This window comes from Pundamilia nyererei, unplaced genomic scaffold (assembly GCF_000239375.1).
Source record: "Pundamilia nyererei isolate P.nyererei 1_Seehausen unplaced genomic scaffold, PunNye1.0 scaffold00104, whole genome shotgun sequence".
Classification (NCBI taxonomy): Eukaryota; Metazoa; Chordata; class Actinopteri; order Cichliformes; family Cichlidae; genus Pundamilia; species Pundamilia nyererei.
The window spans coordinates 638,164-658,484 of record NW_005187505.1 but is presented as its reverse complement, the minus strand read 5'-3'; the positions used below and the strand labels follow the sequence as shown (position 1 = coordinate 658,484).

The following is a 20,321-nucleotide window of genomic DNA, read 5'->3' as shown; positions in this document are numbered from 1 at the left end:
ACAGGCTTTATAAACTGATCAAAATGGTGTGGGCCATCCTGACGAACAGGATTGTGTCATTGGATGGTAATGTGCTCGAGCCAGAGTGGCCCTTACTGAAGGATTAGCCTGACAAAACAGCACTTTCACGTCCCTGATCACTGCCTATGCACACTCTGAAAAACACCCACCCAAATGAATGACATCAGCGTTCCCTTAATCTCTATATCTCTGCCCTCTTTTTTCCTTCATGTTCTTTTTCCCCCTCTCTTTATACCTCCTCCTCGTCCACTGTGTGTGTGAATGTGATGCACCCGTCCTCGCCGGATTCTGAGAGATATTGAAATAGCTGCAGAGAAAATGAAACGGCCTTCTTGCGTTTTCCGTGATATTTTTGGGGGGCATCTCTCTAGATTAAAGTTCGCTGACACGAACGCTCGCTCAGCTGCTGTCTGTCAGGGGTCTCCTCCGCAGCTCTGAATAATTATAGGAGTGTTTTTTGTTGCTTTTATTCTTTTTCATTTCAACTTCGCGCCTGCCGCAAACGTGATGGCTTTGATCCCTGTGGAAGTTGAGATGCTGAGCAAGACCAAAGGAGATCTCTCTTAGCCTATGGAGAAACACGAAGGCTTAGAGGAAGCTTGAGATACAGTTAAAGAATCCATTCACATCTTCTCACAAGAGAAACAGGAGCGAGAATAGAAGAGCATGCTCATCTCTCAATGATAAAAGACTTCATGATGACATCCCTGTGTAGGGGTAGGTTGTTTTTATACTCTGTATATTTATCTTTTCTGCATACTGTATTACATTTGTAGGATAGACTTACAAAAAACTTCCATATGAGTTACACCCTGAATGTCAGCATTGGTACTTGTTGCTGCCAGTTTTGGGGATTCACAGTCACGTCTTGCCTTAAATGAGTTTGTCACAGCACTTAATCAACACCAAGAGGTCTTTTAAATGACTGGATGATCTGTCACTAGTAATTTATCAGTTGTTTGTGTGACAGCTCTGCATGAAGAAACATCTACACTGAGTGGGTGTGGATGTGGACTAATGTGATGAGTATTACACAGTACAACTCCATGACACTCAGTTTGATTCAAGCTGCAGCCCAGAACTCAAACAAGTCTAATTTACTAGCTTATAAGACAATTAAAAATAGCAGATCGTTGGAAAAAGTTAGATCATTAGAGAAGTTAGTGTTTGACATTATGGAGATGAATTTTATGCTCATTTATTAATCATTTCAGCTCCAAATAGAGTTGAATACAATTGCATGCACACTTAATTTTAATCGTAAAATTGTTGACTAAATTATAGTAGCTGCTGCATGTACTGCAGACAGTCAAAATATAGTATAGGTGCGTATTGGACAATATATAAACCAATGCTTTTATACAGTCACGTGAAAATAAGAGTTTAAGGACAGCAGCCGCACCATTTCATTGATTTAACAGCTTGTAGAACCCCTTTTAGCAGAAATAACTTGTTGTAATCATTTTCTGTTTGTTTCTATCAGTTGTGGAAGACTTTTGGCCCACTATACTTTAGAGAAGAAGCTTTCTCAGGGCAACTCCTCCAAACAGACCATACTTATTCAGTCTTTTTCTAATTGTTCTGTCATGAACTTTAACATTTACAATGCTAACTGAGGCTTGTAGAGTCTGAGATGTTGCTCTCAGATTTTTTGCAGTTTAGCAAAGCAAGTATTGCATGGTCTGACCCTGAATTCTACACCTAGGACGAATGCGGCCTTTTCTGTCATGTGAGTCCTTTTCACATGACAGTATACTGACCAATATGTTGGCTCATATATATTGGTGACACTCTGACTTGAACGTAAATAATTCAAGACAAAAATACAAAGAACCTCTCAGCTATTCAGATTGCAGGACTTTTAAATTGCAATAAAAACATTTTTAACTCACAGTTTGACTTACTAATGTTTAGAAGCTCCATTTTTATTGAGTGCAAGTTATTAAACTCTTTCAGATGTCAGAACCGCTCAACGTGTTATGCCATAAAAAGTGAAAAACTCTGCTCAGCTTATGTGTCACATCAGTTAACTGCATTAATACGTGTTCATCCCATCTACGGGGAAATCTTGTCACATTTTGACAGGTTATTGCAGTATCAGATGCTACAACCTGTTCCAACTTCAGTAGTTTGGTAGGATTTTTGGGGCTCTGCTCCAACTTTAAACTGACATGTGATTGAATAAATTAGATTTCAAGCAGCTCTCATTGGTCTTCAGACATGAGCTTGGAGCAACTGAGTCTCTGTGAATATATAATTACTTGCATCTTTGCACCAGTAGAATAGTATTTGAAGTATTTATATATGACTTTTATTTTCCTACAATAGGATTCAGAGGAAAGTGCCCTTTTGGATATGTGAGCTGTTGGGAAAATGTCCACTGAGAGTCTTTTTGGTGTAACAGAGTGTTATTTGTGCATTTGTTATGCAGCAAGCATTGGCTACTGTGAGCTGACAAACAGCAAGAAACTGATGCTGAGTAAATATCATGCAAAGTGCTTTGCATAGGAGAAAACCCAAGTGACTGTTTAGTCAGACAAAATACAAATAAAAAAGAAGTGAGCAGATCTCCTGCAATATCTCTCCTGCTGGTTTATCTCTTTAATGTCCATTAAAATTTATAATTTATTTAAGGAATGCTTGTGAATGTCTTGTAGTACTACCTTTAACATAGAAAATTCTGCTCTGCATAATTATTTTCCCTGTTAATCCCCGCTTTTCCCACCTCTTTATCTCTTTATCAGCCCTCTCTTTATCAGGAAGGAAGCAGTCATTAATATCTCTGGCTGCATTACAGGCGGTCCACCTAGCACCTCCTGGAGGGCAGAGCTATTAATGGAATTCAGGGGAGGGCGGCAGAGGGCCAACAGGCAGGGGAGTGTGGTTCAGTGCTTGGCTTTCTCCAATCTATCCCACATTACTGGCTGTCAATAAGCAGGAGAGCAACACGCAGTCATTCTCACCGAGCTTGACTGAACTCGAATGAACCTAAAATTTCATTAAGAGGGCTATAGGACAAAAATATTACGTATCTTTGGTCAGGAACCAAGAGTGAGGTTTTGTATCTATGAACAAAGCATTCAATATGATTAGATTTTAAAGGAGCAAAATTTACTTTGATCGTGAAAACAGCAGCATTCAGCACACATTATTGCCACCTAAATGATACGTAATCACAGTTTATTAAGACCCTGCTCTTTATCATCGCTGGAAACAGTGAATAAGCACATTGCTACTCTTGCTGTCTTTGAAGGCAAAGTGCAGTGAAAGCAGCTTTCAGTGGCGTGGTACAGCATTTCACTGTCCTCCATCAGTCCTTTTGCCCACAGGCAGCTGCTGAATGGGAAACTAATCCATCCCTCTAATGCAAGGGCATTACAGCTGCCCATCACTTCCTAATTGGCTAATGGTTAGGTTTGGATGGTTACAATAGGCCATGCTGACACTGTTTTAGACAGTCAAAACAAAGGGTTTTGGGGCGGAGGAGTTCAGGGTCGGCCTTAAGCACTAAACTGGTCTTTTTTGAGGTTGTAAGGTGTCTAATCCTGTCTTTGACCTCAACATCTTAACACAACTACTTTTTCTTTAATTTGAATAAACATGATGAATGTGGTACTGTAGTGTTAAACTTGTAGAGGCATTTTCTTCTTTTCAGTTTCTTTAAAATTTAAAAATGAATTCATGGAGGTAAATTGCACAATGACTTTTATGCTTTGATGCGGTGAGATTATGCAGGGGAGGTTGCAACTCCGTAGCTAAATGAAAATGCTATTACTCTGCCCATAGGAGATTTGTGTGATTAGAATATGAAACATATAAGAGGGAAAATGGAAAGAGAGGAGAGACTTTAGCAAAGAGTAGTAGACATGTGGACACTATTTTTTCCTTTCCTGCAGTCTGTCACTTCACTATGGCTGTTACCTAGACTACCTACTCTCACACTCACACACAGCATCATATATACGACACTAAGATGATTCAAGACGAGCACTCACTCTGTGGCTAGCGCCTGTATTTTATTGTACATGTTTTATTTATTTAAACCAGAGAGAATGAGATGGGCACATTAAAGTAACAATACAAACAAGCTGTTATGTTATGTCTATCCAAAGCTGTTGCAATAACAATAAAATACATGTGGGGCTATTGTTGTTATATTCATTTAAGAATGTTAACAACTGCCATTATCAATTATCAGAAGAAAAGTTAAAACAGTGGGTTGCACAGAAAGCAAATAAAATAAACACAACTTGTTTCACCCTAACTTTATTGCTAAAATTCATTTCTTTTTGTTGTCAGGAATATGTAACATGTTTTCTCATAGTAAACAATCCAAAAAATCATTTGCAGCCAATAAGAGCCAAGGTATGTTTAGTAAGATATTTTCCTTCGACCTTGCCTGGCTACTTCACCAAGCCGACTGATTTTTCCAACACTGTGAAGGAAACAGATGTTTTTTAATTGAAGAACGGTCCAGTGAGCACCGCAGGAGAACTAACGAATAGCCAATTAGTGCTATAGATATTAACGCCACTATCCAGGGTTGTTTTAAATGACCAGAGCCTGCACCCCAAAGGGCTTGGCCACTTAATGACAAATGGAGGAACTTTGTGAACTGTTTTCACTTTGCTTGTTCCACCGTAAATCCACAGTGGCTATGAATCAGGATCTACTTGAAAAGATGATAGATTTAATTGAATGTACTGGTCTCCAGTGCAATTGTAAAAGACCTGCACGTCCACAATAGCAATTGAAAAATATATAAATGTAAGAAAACGTCAGTTTTGTCGGGCATGGTAAACAGGTGACGCTCTAATGGTCATCTGTATTCAGATTGGGGCCAGTTTGGAGCAGGTTGGACAATACGTTTTTGAGTTACAGCAATTTCGTGCTTCATGGCAAAATATCAAAATGGGCCATGCTGCCAGGGTCGCAACATTTGATGAAAAGTCACAGTTTTCAAAATAATATAACCTAAAGAGGCTGAGCAGATGGCTCTGGTCATTTCCTGTTGTCACTAGGTGGTGCTGTGACTGTTATTGAAAATTGGCATACAGAAAGGTTCAGGGGCGGACCTTTATCAAACATGATGAATCATAAATAACGTTTATGACAAACTGGACAAAGTGTCAGCCAATGACAGAAATTTTCAATCCCCACTTTAGCATCAAACTCTTTAGGTTTACTGACCAAAGATTAAGCTGATCCTATTAAAGCCCTTAGGCAGATTTTGAAAAAGTGCATCACCTTGAAATTGCAAAAATGAGCCTTAATTTTTTTTTACCCCAATATTCTGTAAGAGGACATTACGCTCAGTTTAAAGCAAAAACATCAAAGATAAACATTTGCTTTACTTTCCATATTTTTCTTTGCTTTTAGACCGCACTGTGTAACTGTATGGAAATGATTTGTTTGAATTCTTATGGTATAATCTTTTCCTCAGGGCCCGTGCACATGCTTTGATTCCCTATCATAAATACACAGTACAACATCTCTCTGTCATGCTTCAGGACATACTCTGAATATGAATCTGTTGTTTTAAATAGAGGCCAATGTTTCTGCTTTCCAGAGACTGTCTGGGTCCCTGTTGCACTTTTTTGTATTGCCTACAGTTAAGTTCAAATTGTGCGCAGGTTACAGTGATTTTATTCTCAATGTGCAACTGTGAGGCAGAACACAGAGGTCATGCATTTCATCTGGTGTATTTGATTAACATACAGATGGGCTCAGAGCTATGTTAATGTATTCTGTTGGAGCACTAGTCCCAGTGTGAAACCACTACAGGTGTTAGCTTTGACAGGGGCATCCGATAATGGTGCTTGGCTGCACAAGTGAGGGCTGGACTCGTGGCCCGTGACTGTGGAGTTGTATCTGGCTCGAGAACTTACTTGAGAGCAGCAGGATGGCTGTAGGCTACGAGGGCCGCAGCCCACGCTACAACTTAAGCTGCTCTCTCATCCGCTCCTCTGTTTTTACACCTGTACTCACTTCTCACTCTCACTCAGCATACAAACAGCTCAGTGCGATGTTCTCATTGTTAACTTTCTGCCATTCTATGTTTCTTGTTTTGCATCTCCTGGGAGAAAACAATAATTTATTTTCAAATGCTAACAACAAGGAAATGAGCTGCTATTTGCTAAAGTACTCAATGGCATTGTCTATCTCTTCCCCTGCCTTTGAAGACTGTCCTAGACTCTAAAGATGTAAAGGTGGATTTATACGTCTGTTTAAGAGCGCAACACGTCTGCTGTGGATGCCTCATGTGTAGAAACTAAATGTTCTTTAGAGATGTATTTTATTTTTTCACAGTACCACCAAACTGTGTCATGCATTGTCAGGTCGGATGATTTAGTTTCAGTTTGAAGCTTGTCAGGCTTGCACAATTGCTTTCAGAAAAATAATAGCTTGTAGGTTGAATTAACAACTATTAGTGATTGATTGCAGACATTGAACTACACTAGTGCCCTCTTTTTTTAGAGTCTCAGAAGTAACTGGACAATTGACCGACAAGGAGTTTCCTGTCTGGGTGAGGTCTGCTGCTTTTTTATTTTATGAGCAAGTAATCAGAGAGAAGATCTGAAGTTGAACTGAAATGTAGATGCTCAGGGAAACTCTCAGTGTGAGGTCCAAAGACGTGTGGCTGTAGAGAGAAACCAAAAAACTTTAGGATTTAGGGCAAAATCAACAATCTGATACATTATTCTCAAAAAGAAGGGATGTGCTGGTCAACTCAGCAACACTAAAAGGCCTGAAAGACCAGGAACACTGTTGAGCAGGTGGGCGTATCATTGTCAAAGTCTAAAGAGATGCCTTCATCAGTGGAAATACAGAAGGTTTACAACAAGGTGTAAACCACAGGTTACACTCAAGAACAGGAAGGTCAGATTAGACTTTACCAAGAAACATCTGAAAGATCTTTACCAGGATTTTATTTTGACAGATGAATCCAAGATCAACCGGAGAAGGAGAGAAACAGCTCACGAACTGAAGTACACACACATCATCTGTGAAACACGGTGGAGGAAATGTTATGTATGGCTGCCAATGGAACTGCGTCACAAGTGCTTATTACTACTTATTAATGGTGCGACTGCTGATACTTCTATCAGCAGTCGCACCAAGTAGTTGAATGAATCCTGAAGTATTCAAGGCTATACTCTGTGCTCAGACACAGCCAAATGCTGCATAAGTGGTCAGTTGGTGTATCACTGTGCAAACGGATAATGACCCTAAACATTCAGCAAAAGCAACCCAAAACTGAAGGTGTCTGCAGTAAAGCCCTAGCAGACCATCTGAAGGGAGGATAAACACAGCACTTGAGTTCTAGACATTTCAACTCAAGAGTCTCGGTGCAGTTGTTTTTGTCTGCACCCACGTGAATTTACTGGGTTCGCACCTGCCCTAAATCACACCTGGACCAAGTGGGAAAACCAATCAGAGTCCAAAGTGTAAGTTGGAAGGTGTGAAAATCACTTCTGGTTATCTGCTAAGGTCTATTTCTCTTTCTCTCTATCTTCAGTTTTCATTCTAAAATAAAGAAGACCGTAGCAAAAGAGGATGACTGTGATTTAAAAATACACACACACACAAAAACTGAAACTGCTACAATTCTTTTGGTCAAATTGCACCTCCTGTTCATTTTTGAAATGCTAATCAAATGCTAAGAGGGAAGTCTTACTTTCTTTCTTTTTCTAAACTGGTAGAATATTTTTGCTGCTAGGGTAGTATTCAGTTTTTCCCACTTCAAACATCAATGAAACATGTTTGTGCTCAAGTTTTGTATGCATGCCTATTTTTAAGGAGAGCTTCACACACTCCTGAAACACACCTACGGGGATTGTTTTTAACCCCAGACTCTGGTAAACTAACTAAATTATGAACAAAGTAGTAAATCTTGATAAGTGTCCGAGGCTTTTATACATAATCATGACTTACCTTCCTAAAGAAATACTGCGCACTTGAGCGGGGTGTTTCTATTTTCACAGATCAGCACTAAAGGATCATGACCCACATACAAAGGACTGAAAATCGAGAGGCATTGTGGGTGCTTCCTTTTAGAAATTGTCACCCTAGAGAAGTCCTGCCAGAAGATTCGGCTAAATATAGCCCCCCAACATCAAAGGTCCTCTTTGAAATTTGTGTGTATGTGTGTGTCTGCTGCTCAGTCAGGAGCTCTGCCTGGGAGGGAGGCTAATCTGACGAGTACACAAGCCCCCATGCAGACAGACACAATCAAGAAGCTCTTCTCCTCTGGAGGTGCAGCACAAACAGAAACACAAAAATACTTTTTTGCGTAGACCACAGTGTTCCCTGCTGCTCATTTGCTCTTATCAGCTCACATGACTTACTCTCTCAGCAGGTTCCAGCTTGATGTTTTAGTTTTGACAGTAAATTTCTATTTGAGCATCTGAAAAAGTGCATACAGGGTGCCACTTTAGTTCATGAAATAGTCATGTCAGTATCATGTGCTCGAGAAATGAAAGGGTTCCTCTGAGTGAATCTTATGCGAACAAAGTCGGGCGCTGCAGTCCCCAGGACACCAGCTGATCATTGATTCTTTTCGGGGTTTGCTCTCTCCATTTAAGCACCAATAATCAACCTGTTAACAAGAAGAAATGAAAAGGTTTGACACGAAGGTTGACGGCATGCAGCTGGTTTGAAGTAAAGAAGATTTGTTTTGTTGTTCACAGCAAAAAAATTTAAATTAAGTAAAAAATTCTGGGATAGTTTTTGCCTTTATTTCAGAGCAAAATATTGAAAAGACAGATAATCTGGCAACATAGAGACTGGGAATGAGAAGAAACACACACAAAAAATTATTCAAGCGTATATATTTTCAATTGCATATTTTATTTTTGGACTCTATTACCATAGCTCTGCATGATCCATAGTTCAAAATGGTTCAGATTTATCTGATACTAGACCTTGCAGCTCCCCTTCAGTTTATCAGCATTAAAACATTTTAGCTCCTTTTCTTCCCCTGTTAAGCTAGCTTGCATCTTACTCGCTATAACGCATCAACAAAAGATTAAGCTTATTCAAACTTCATCATTGACTCTATGAAGAGCATTTATACTTGTGTGTGGTGTGCCTACTTTGCTCCACCGTTTCACTGTCAAAACACTAACGTTTTCTTCTGGAGAGTTCATTTCATTTTGAGCCAATTGAAAAAGCAGTGGCAGAACAAACAGCCAGAAATCAATCGGAGGAAACAAAGCTATGAAACAGGACACTCACAGACGATGTAGGCTAGGGAGGTGCACGTTAGGTTTCAGAAGGGTTTGCAGTTATCTAGATTTAAGGAAGATTTTAAATTCCATCTTTCTTTTAATATATTTTTGGGCCTTAATGTGATAAGGTAAGATAAAAAAGCTGGGCAAAAGAGCAGGGCTAACACACACCATAAATTTGAACCCGTGCCTTTGCCTACAATAACAACATGAGGCTGCTCAACAGAGTGAGCTAAACTTACACCCTAAATGCAGCATTTAACACTCGTTGGATGGGGCATCTGTGCACTTATCCAAAGCCAGATCTCTGTGCCTGATTCACCGTGGTGCATTCATGTCCCTTTGGCTACACAAAGTGACGTTTGTAGGTAAGCAAACTACGAAGATGTGGTTGTGTGCAGTCCTCCAAAACCCGACAGCATGTAGCCTACCAGGGATGATGCTATACGTAGGTTGAACGCTGACTAGTTGTAATGTGGGCTTGAACAGGGAACAGAGTGACTGACACAGACAGTAGACAGAAGTGTTGACTTTGACAACAAATTTTGATTTAGTTTTAGTCCTAATTTAGGCACCTAAGTTATTTTAGTCTAGTTTGAGTCAACTAAATATCATAAGATTATGATAGACTAAATCTAAAGTTGCTTTGTCATTTTTTACCAGCAAGTTGCTCCATACATTTAACAAAGCATCTCAGTTTCCTTGACAACAAAGACAAAATGTGTCTATATGTCAAATCTTGTCTTCCTCCCAAGCGCTGACATTTTGTCACGTTTTCATGAGCATCAGGAAGCATAGGAGCTAGTTGTTGTACTGTACTGCTTCCTGGTGGCAGAGAAAATGTGCCCGTCTAACCTTACAGCACCAGAAGATTACTTCTCATTGGATCACTTCCAAACTCGTTCCGCCTTTCTCTCATCTCTCCAGAACAGTTTGTTTAACTTTTTATTTGTTGACGGAAGTGTCAACACATTTCATCATACTTTTTGTCCTCATGCATAAATTTTTATTTAGTCATCGCCTGGAAAACAAACAGTCGTCGATGAAAACGGTGACGACAAAATACTGTAACTTCAGTCTCAGGTAGAAGCTGAAGGACCAGCAGCAGATCAGTGGTTTCATATATTTTGGCAGTGATGACAGTAAATGGCTACATGTGGATAATGGTCTGCAAAGCTGTGGGTAGGCTCTGCATAGGACCAGTGCACAGCAAAGCCTTTCCTTTGACAGGACCATATTAGGGATATTGATTCTCTGAATTTATTAAGAACCAAGAGCAGACAAAAGTGTTTCAAACACTCTGAACATGAGCTTTTTGTTTACCTGTTTGCTTTTGTCCAAACTTCACTATTTAAAGCGGTGACCCCTTTTAACCCTTGGGTGCCCTGAAGATTAGGGGGTTTAAAAAATCTTAATTGGATTCAGATTTTTTCAGTTCCAAACTTTAAAATCTTAAGAAGTTTAAGCTCGGGCTGATGATGTTGATCACACTGTCTAAACGCTGACACATGAAAGAAGCAGACCTCAGTGAGTTCATACACCCCATGTGAGGCTCAGTCACGTCTGATGGCAAAGTTGTTTATACCTGATCCAAGTGGCAGCATTTCAAATGCGAATAGCGTATGCACTTTTTTGAATACTCTCTCCTTCAAAGCATTCAGCCTCACTCTTGTTTGTACATATGAGAAGTGATTGAAGTGATCAGACGGCTTGAGAGAAGATCAAACCCTCTTCTTGCTCTCTCACCTCCACGCGCGTTGCCAAAGAGGGCAAGATTTTCTGATTGTTGTTGCTGAAAAGTTCAAGTATAAAACACAAACCATGCAAATGTCTCTAAACTGCCCGATCTTGATGTTGGCCGACTTGCAGCCTCGAGAACCTCAAGGAGTTTTTCAGCCTTTAATGTAAACCCTTTAGGGGCAGTAAGATGAAGTAGGCTTGCTGATTCTATCCCCTTTCTTCTTATTCATGAAGTGAACCAAGAAAAACTAACAATTTCATCCTCTTGGGCTCTTAAGCATACCCATTTTTCCCACTTGGTAGTTTTAAGATCAGCTCTTTAACTGATGTAGCTCTGTTTATACAGTTAAAAGTGCAGTAATCTGTGTTTATGGAAACTGAAACCTGCGTACTTTTGGCTTTTCTTGGCCCACATCTACACAACACACAAACTTTTACAGGCGTTGTTTGAAACTTGTAATGCAGGAGCGATGTCATCTGGCCTCACATAAAGTCAAATCACCCCATGCTGCGTACAAGGGGCGATCGGTGGCACAACGCTCCGCCGTTAACTTTAAAACACACAGTTGGATACTTTATAGTCAGGCTTTAACAAGTGTGGTTTACAGGCTCTGCTTTAGTGTGAGTAACGCTCCCTCAGATGTGAAAACCCATTCAGCACCTCAGGGGTAGAGTGCTGCGTGTTATCACAGCTGGGATCAGTTTTAACTAGTCTAATTAGCACACAGCTATGAGAACGTATTTAGGAAGTCATTTGTACCTCATTTTAACATTGTAAACACTTTGACACACTTTGTTTTAGTAACTGGAGGAGAAATGATGGTCGTGACTTGACTTAAAATGCTGCTACCACAGGGTAAAATATTTTCACCGCACCCGTGTTCCTGTCAGCTGGCAGGACCGCTGCTCCTGTCAGGGAGTCCTCGACATGCTGTCAACTCCATGCAAATTGATTTGATTTCTCCTCTTGGTGTCCAAATTGCATCACTTAGCTCCTGAAATCATACCTTGCCACTTCTCCTCTCTGTTAAATATTCAGTCTCAGCTGTACAAAGGATGGGACAAAAAAAGGAATGTAAAGATAGGGAATTTAATGAATAGAGCTGGGCCTGGGTCAGCTTGTGTAAGCTCTGGCTTGTTCTGATCGTCTCGAAAACACTGAAAAAGACTCACCCTTAATCAAAGTCCCCCTCTCATTCAGTAGTTATTCACATTATAGCTCTTCTTGCTTATCTTCTGCAGGCACAACCAGGCAGCCCAAGGAAGGAGAGGTCCCGGGGGTGGATTATAATTTCGTGACCATTGACCGGTTTATGGAACTGGAGAAAAGTGGAGCCCTGCTAGAGAGTGGAACATATGAAGGTAAGGATTTATTTAAGACACGCTTAATAACGCGTATGATTGCGGCCATTCTTCTTTGTGATATTTCTATATTTTTTTAAGGAATGTATGCTTCAGTGTGGCACTATGGGTAGTTTTCAGCAGCTTGAATGAATGGGGCTCATCACCTCACGTCCACACTTCCCCCACACTTACAAGTCTGCTTCCATTTATCCATCTTTTGGCTCTATGGAGATGAGAGTGAAATCTGACATGAAGGACACTAAAACCAATCTAAAGTAAATTCTCAATGAAACACACACACACACACACACACACACACACACACACACACACACACACACACACACACAGTGCTTTCATGCTGGCTTTTTCTTGGCTCACTTGAGCCTGAGCTGCAGTGGCTCTTCAGGCTCCTAATCCAGACAAACAGATACTCTCTTCCATCTCTTTCCTGTGGTCAGACAGGCCTGAGGCTTAGATTTTAAACCACTCAAAAAGTCCAGCGCCTAGTTTGCCTGTCCACCTCCAACTCTCAGGAGACCCCTACCATTATATAGATAACACATAGCAGCCGACTTTCTTCTCTCCCACCTGACTCCAGTCTCTGTCAGCCTGCCGCCCCTGCAGGATGGAGCAAAAAAAAAAAAAAAGGAAATTGCAGATGGCCAATTTAATGGTCGGTTGCCAGAAGCAATGTTAGATCCTTTTGGCGATGGGAGCTGCCTTCCATGGGGAGAGGGAGACAGAGTTCCTTCTTGCGCGGTCGCTCGGCCATCATACAGCCTTTTATACATTTTAATAATTTAATGGCCAATTAGATGTGGAAGAAAGAAGGAAAGCATGAATTTTAAAGGAAAGAGCTGCCTGGTAAAAAAAGGAGAGAGGTTTGACTTGTTAGTAGGAAAAAAAATAGGAATTTCTCAGGTTCAATTCCTAGAAAACATTTCCCAGAGAAAAGCAAACATCCAAACATCCAAAGTCCAAACATCTTACTGTTTTGCTCTATTTTTTAGCAAATATCTTTAATCAGCTGAGTCACAAAGTGAAAGAAACTCCAGTTTTTCTTCCTCAGTTAATTTCCACTTACTTTTTCACAGTTGTTATTTTAATTACATCCCTGGTGTTCTTCAACTTATAAAACAGGAGTCTGGGTGGTAATTTAATGATAGCGTAAAAATATGCCATTGCCATTCATTTTCATTATTCCAGCGTAATAAAATAATCTTTTTGTTTTTTCATGTTTTGATTGTGAGCTCTAAATATTACAATAACCGTACACCTTAGGTTATATTTGCTGTAATGATGAAGCTCGTCAGATAGATAAAGCCATCTGTTACACCATGTGAATGCCAGTTAGAGCCAACATTAACTACTAGGTAGTGAGTTCCAACCAAAACCAGCTGCAACATTTCTACATATATTGTTGCACAGAGCGATATGAAATGGACAAAATTAGAATAACTCGTGACTGTAATTTGAAATAGCTTTAGGGTTGGCTGTTAAGGAAAGAGATGTTTACATTTACCACTCTTCCCCATCGAGGATGCCCCGGGGAGGGGCGTTACCTCTGCAGAATCCGGTGGGTACATGAAAAGTGTAGCTTAAGCTTTAAAAAATTGCAAAAACAAATGCATTGGAGTGCGCCTGAACAAGTTTTACCAAAACAATGACAATAACTAAAAGGCAATGAAATAGCAAAATGTTATTTGTAAATGATGATGGGCGGGAGGAGTACTAGCGGATGATTTTGTTCAGCGGTGCAGGAGAGATCCTCACTTATCTGGATATGAACCATCTGAGACCAGAGCGATGGTGATCGACTTCACATGGACTACATAGCCCACGTCTTTTCTTGCACAAGTTTGGTGTAGTCTGCTGAAGGAACAGAGATGCTGTGGCGGAGATGAGGTCTCCGAATAAACTCTTATCCGTCGTTTTTTCTTTTCTCTTTTTTTTTTGCTAAGAAAAAAATCCTTAACAGTATGGATACAAGATAGACATGGCCTTCAGTACCTAAAGGCTGCATTATTTTTAATGACCACCAGGGGGCTGGCTCCCCTGGTTGCAAAAAGCTGTCCAGTTGTATAGAAGTCTATAGGAAAATTACTCTCAGCTGCCTTGCTGTGCTTTGTGTTCTGAGGACTTTGTTGGCTAAATCTCTAGTTCCAACTCATATTCAATAAAATATGAAGTTCATTTTGTAAATTATGGTTATTATTAGAGTCAGAAAGGAGGATTATTGCCAATGAGTTCTGTGTCAAATCCACCCCTTGCATGACAGGTTTACATAAGGGAAAACCTTCAGTGTGAAGCTTCATAACTGGACACTACCCACTCCGATCGCTGCGTCCATCTATTTATACCATCTCTGCTTTTATTTCATGATTGTGTTGTGACAAAGAAATCTCAGCTCCTCCTTCCTTTTGTTTCATTTTTGATCTTTTTTGTTAATTGAGGTGATTTCCTTCTGTTTTTTTTTAAGAAAATAAGTTACTTTCAGTAACACTGTAGACTTAAATCACCGTGGCTTTTAGATGTGACAGCATTTCCACCACTTACTCAAACTTCAAAGTCCAGGTTTCTGTGATGCTTCGAGTTATTTAAGTTCACACGCGGCGTATACTTTTTCCTCAGCTTCAGCTCATTAAGGGTCTGGGAATCATGTCTTTGGTTCAGAGGTTCTAATCCCACCAGTCTCCGTAATCTCTTTAGAGCTGCTCGCTTCTATTTCTTATTGCAGCCTTTAGGTTTTTCACAATGTGAACATGATGTTTCAATAGGTGCTTCTTCATGTTTCCCTTGATATATGTGTAAAAATTTGTCTCAGATGCTTGAGCCTAGTTAATTGCGCATAAGCAGAGCCTTCATGTGCTCTAGCAGGCACACTTGAGTGGATGAGGTCACCGATTTAAAAGGAAGCCTCCAAGGAAAGTAGTGTCTGATCTTTTAAGTGACAGAAGAATCTCTCAGACTTTGGATGAATATAATCCAATGTCTCACTCTCTCTCATCTGTTTGTTGTGCGAAAAACTCGAAAAGAAAAAGTCCGGTCAGTCACATAAAACTTGCCGTTTTTTCTGCATGAAAATGCTTTTAGAAGCTTGAGACTTGCAATGGCTTAAGGAAAGACTGTAACTTTGTGGTTTTATTGGTCACTTCACATCTAAAAATGCCAGCACACTTTTTTTTCCCTTAGGTTTTGAGGTATTGGCTCTTCCAGTTACCCTTTGTGTGAGCCTTTTATAGCATTTTCCAGCTTTTTGGAAGAAAATGTTTTATCACATTAAATCTCAACAGCACTCATTAAAATAAAAGATATATAAATCCATAAACATGAGGTTATGAGGTTTTCACATTGACTGATGGAGACTGTCAACAGTACTGGACTGCTGCCAGTACTTAAACTGAATGACAGTAAAATGTAAAATCAACTTAGACGACTGTGGAAGGAGCTGTTGCATCACAGCCAAATGAAAACCTGCAGTTCCCAGAGGTGGGGAGTTGGTTCTGAGCAGAGACCGAAACTAAGAGAGCGAGAGAGAGATGGTTATTATTCAGTCCAAGTCATGCAGAAACCCATAGTTATATTCCACGGAAATCCAGGCACTGGGCTAGTAAGTGATTTATATGCAGAGGAGGTAATGGAAGAACTTCGCAATAATAAATATGCTGTTCTTTAAATGGTTGCGATTAGCTCGCAATTAGATGTGTGCAGGTCAAGATTACTTTGCAAGTGTGCACGTCTTTGTGCAGATGATGGTGAATTAGCTGGAACAACATCTCAAGTGCAGAACTCATCTGACATTACAAGGCTAACATCCTAACCCGCTCTCGCTTCTCTCATCCTTACTTTCTTTATTCCGTGCCCGTTCTGCTGCCTCTTTGCATCTACATTATGTACACAGGAATTATTTTTCAGTGCTGCTTTTCCTTTATTAAAATTTTATGGAAATGCAGATTTTATTTTTTTTAATGTCATGTCATCTCCTGGGATTAACAGAAGCAGATATATTTACTTTTAAGACACTTAAAAAAAAAAGGGGGGGGGGGGGGGGTCCAACATGTTTCCTTCTGAAGTTCTGAGGTTCTTCCCAGTAGAGAGGGAGAGGATAAAATGGGCCAAAATAACAGCTCTTCTAGTTGCTTTCTTATATATTAGCAAACCTTTAACTAAACGTGTTCCTTTAAACACCAAGGTAAGCAATGAACCCTGAAACTGTTCAATGGGTCTATATTTTAGAGTGTGTGTGTGTGGTTAGTTTAAAAGGTTTGGGGAGCTCTGATTTGCATAAAATAGGCTAAATGTAAACTTGATTCAAATGGGGAGAAGCCAAATCAAATCCATTCAGTGAAACTGCAGCACTTTGGCAACAGAACGCATTTCCCAGCTGCTGTCGTAGTCAGTGATTGGGAAGTGTGGAAATCACAGAAGCTGTGGACATATACCATCAGAGTGAGGCTGCGCTTTAGCCAAATGTTGCTTTGATCTAAAATTTGCATTTTAAGATGTCCGGAGCTTGTCAGTGATATCCATCTTTTAGATCCCTTCATCCTGCTCTCATTTTCACAGGGAATTTGACAACTTGGTGATATTATGTGATGTATGAGAATCTAAAGTTCCTTTGCACTCTACTGTACGTCTATAGCTAAACTTTGTTTTCCAGATAACTTTTACGGCACCCCAAAGCCTCCGGCTGAGCCCAGCGCTCTGCTGCTAAATGTAACGGACCAGCTGCTCCCGGGCGCCAGACCCAGCTCAGAGGGCAAGAGGAAACGCAACAAGTCAGTCAGCAACATGGAAAAAGCCAGCATCGAGCCCCCCGAGGAGGAGGAGGAGGAGAGACCCATTGTCAATGGCAACGGTGTTGCTGTCACCCCAGGTCAGTCCCGACAGCAACCTCCACAGACGCACAGAGGCAAAGGTCACTTCTGCCGAAGGCTTCATCATGACAGCAGGGTCTGAGGTCACGCTTGGGCTCAGTCTGATCTGCATGTTACAGCGACAGTCTCTTTAAGGGCGGTTGCCTAGCAACAGATGCAGGAACAGATTGTTTTTACATGCATTTCTTTGAAAATGATTTTACGGCAGATTATCACTTTTAATTGGTTACACAAATATCTTTATATGTAGTTTAATGACGTGATATATAAACAGTGAACGGCAATTCGCTCTCGCAGTGATTACCTCTGCGGCACAAACAGTTTATGATTAAAGCATTAGTGCTGCTGCTCTCTAGAATTTGATATCATTCATTAGGTACCATTTTTAAACAGTGTCTCAGAACAGATAGCCAAGGGGCAAACACATATTTTGCTCCCCAATTCAACAAAAGCCTGTAGGCTGTTTAAAAATCAACAAGGGCATTTTATTAAGTGCTTTCTCTCATTTGTGAATCAGGCCTGTAGAAAGTGCTGTTATCCTCTTTGTAAATACAGAAAATTGGCAGAAAAGGGGTTTAACATTCTGTGTAACAAGGCCAAACCTCTAGAGCTTGTCGTTATCCATAAACTGATAGAGAAAGGTGCCATTCTCTGCACTGAAAGACTAGACTAAAAAGACGTATCTAAGTATACCTTCTAGTGTGTTCACTTGTTATAACAAGTAAACACACAAACACAGATACATGGAGTTGCTCCGTCACGCACTGAAACCCGTGATCACATGAATAGGCGATCATAAAAACACCATTATGAGTTCGAATTTTGTGATTCCAAATCCAGAGCCACGCTTCGGTCCTGTGACTTTCTAAGATGGTTTCATGGCCTCAGGAAAAGACTTTCACTGCACAGCATCAGTCAGAGCAGCACAGAAGCTCAAGGAGTCTGGGTGCTGATTTCAGCTGATCCCTGCACTTACTTTTATATTGTGCTGCAGCTGTATTTTTGGATGTAATTACGGCTATATACTATGGAGCTGTTAAGGTGATATTTTGAGAAGGGAAGTTTGGTTAAAGGATGCAATATTGGTTTCCTTTTGGCAACGAGGTCAAACAAGGTAAGATTCAATGATTTGCGGAAGAAAAACAAACAGAAAATACTGAGATTAAATGTTCTAAGGGTGAAGTGATGATTTTCCTTTAACTATCATATTTGTTTTACTGGATCAGAGACATAAAATACCTGAATTGATGAAAGGAAATCAGAAGCAAGAAAAAGTTTAAAAAGTAGATTTTTGTGTGTTTTTTTTCATGTTATTTTACACTTTGACTTTACTTTCATTTTGTCTGGAGCCTGCCGGACATCATTGCTGTGGATGATAAAATAATAGAAATCTCTGACATCGTGATCTCATTAAAACCCAGCATGTAAAAGCTAAGACTTTGACACAAGACCTACTGTATGGTAGTCAACTTTTAATGAAGCTGACATGATTTATGTTTTTACCTGCTTATGAACAGTAATCTCAATCTAGTGGTAGTGGGGGTTTCTTAAAAAGGTTTTTGTCATCTTTGGAGACCCCAAACTGAAGCAGAGCACCACTTTTATGACCAGAATCCCATCGGTTCAAATTTGTACATGAAGTGTTGAAAAGTTTTTATAAATCAAGAGTGGAAATATCTTCAGCAATAGTGAGATGCTCAAAAACGTCATGCTGAGGCATGTTGTTTGTTAAAGTGGGCAGCTTCTCTCGGCTCAGGAGGAGTTTTGTCTCTGAAAGGGGGGACCGAGTGTGGGCTGACCAGGAGAGCAGAAGGGGAATCAATAGAGCACAGCAGGCTCTGTGATCTAAGCAGATCACTACCTCGCGCTTTCCCTCCCATAGATTATCTCTCAATCCGCTACTTTCATTTGTCCCCTCTTCACTTCCCTCCACCAAACCTCCTCTGGGATGAGCTCACACTTGCCATCTCTTTCTCTGTCTTCCCATTTTTCTCTCGCTAACACTTTCACACACTGCCACAACTCAAAGTAGGGCATCACCGCCTGCTACTTTCTCAATCTCTATTGTCTCCTCTGATTTATTCATCTTTCTGTCTTGTTAACCTCAATCACTCCCTCTGTTCCCTCCTGTCTTTCCCCAATGTCACCACTTCCTCTCACCTTTTTCTAATCACTCTTTCCTCTTTTTTCTGCCTCCACCCCTAGCCCCTTTTCTCAATCAGTCCCTTCACATTTTCCACACTTCAGCTCCCTTGTCTTTCACTCTCCTCGCCCTCCCCCGTTCCTCTCCTCTCCGATGATAATGTCATGCCTGACTCATCTTGTCCTGTTGTCACCTCAGAATCAAGTGAACATGAGGACAAGAGCACAGATGCTTCAGGGGACGTCGGCCCGCAGATCAACCCAGCAGAGGCCCCGGGCGAGGTACCCAAAGATGATGGACAGATCCCGAAGATGGCAGTGCCCAAACCAGATGAGAACGATGAGCTAGGGCTGCTGCCAGACAACTGGGAGATGGCATACACTGAGAAAGGAGAAGTCTACTTCATAGAGTAAGTGTTTGAATGATATATGCATTCAGACTTTTCTCAGATATTCTTGAAATTGATGATGTTTATAAGTGATTTTTAAAGACCTCAGCGGGGTGTAAAGTGACAAAAAAAACTTTAGCTAAAAAAACGTTCTTCTTTTAAAGTAAGGTCTCTGAAAAATGAGCAAAATATAATTTTCTAGAACTTTCCTTTCTTTCACTTTTGTTTTTGCCATTTTTAAAGTATTATGTTAAAAAAAAAAACTTATATCAAGCCTGTTTTGATGATACATGTAAACAAAAAAACTTTTAAAATTGGAATTTGAACGTTGTTTTGCATTCCCGTAGTTATTGGAATATTTTCTTTTACCGTCAGCCATTTGTTGTGTGTAGCTGTGGACAGAATGGATATCTGTACAAACTCACGTCACAATAATTATAAATCCTTTATTATAGCAGTCCTCAACCTTTTTTGTGCCGCAGTATATGTCCGTCAATATTTTCATGGACCAGCCTTTAAGGTGTCGCGGATAAATACAATAAAATAAAACCAGTACTGGTACCAAAAAAAGAAGA

General features: G+C 40.3%; 1 protein-coding gene across 9 annotated transcripts in view; it reads left to right on the top strand.

Moving 5' to 3' along the window:
- Positions 1–20,321, top strand: part of magi2a (membrane associated guanylate kinase, WW and PDZ domain containing 2a) — a 257,702-nt gene that overhangs the window by 157,074 nt on the left and 80,307 nt on the right. For all 9 annotated transcript variants that reach the window (XM_005740820.2, XM_013912847.1, XM_013912846.1 and 6 more), the window contains exons 3-5: positions 12,234–12,353; positions 16,999–17,214; positions 19,557–19,767. In XM_005740820.2, coding sequence (XP_005740877.1) covers positions 12,234–12,353; positions 16,999–17,214; positions 19,557–19,767 — 547 coding nt within the window. The remainder of the gene's footprint in view (positions 1–12,233; positions 12,354–16,998; positions 17,215–19,556; positions 19,768–20,321) is intronic.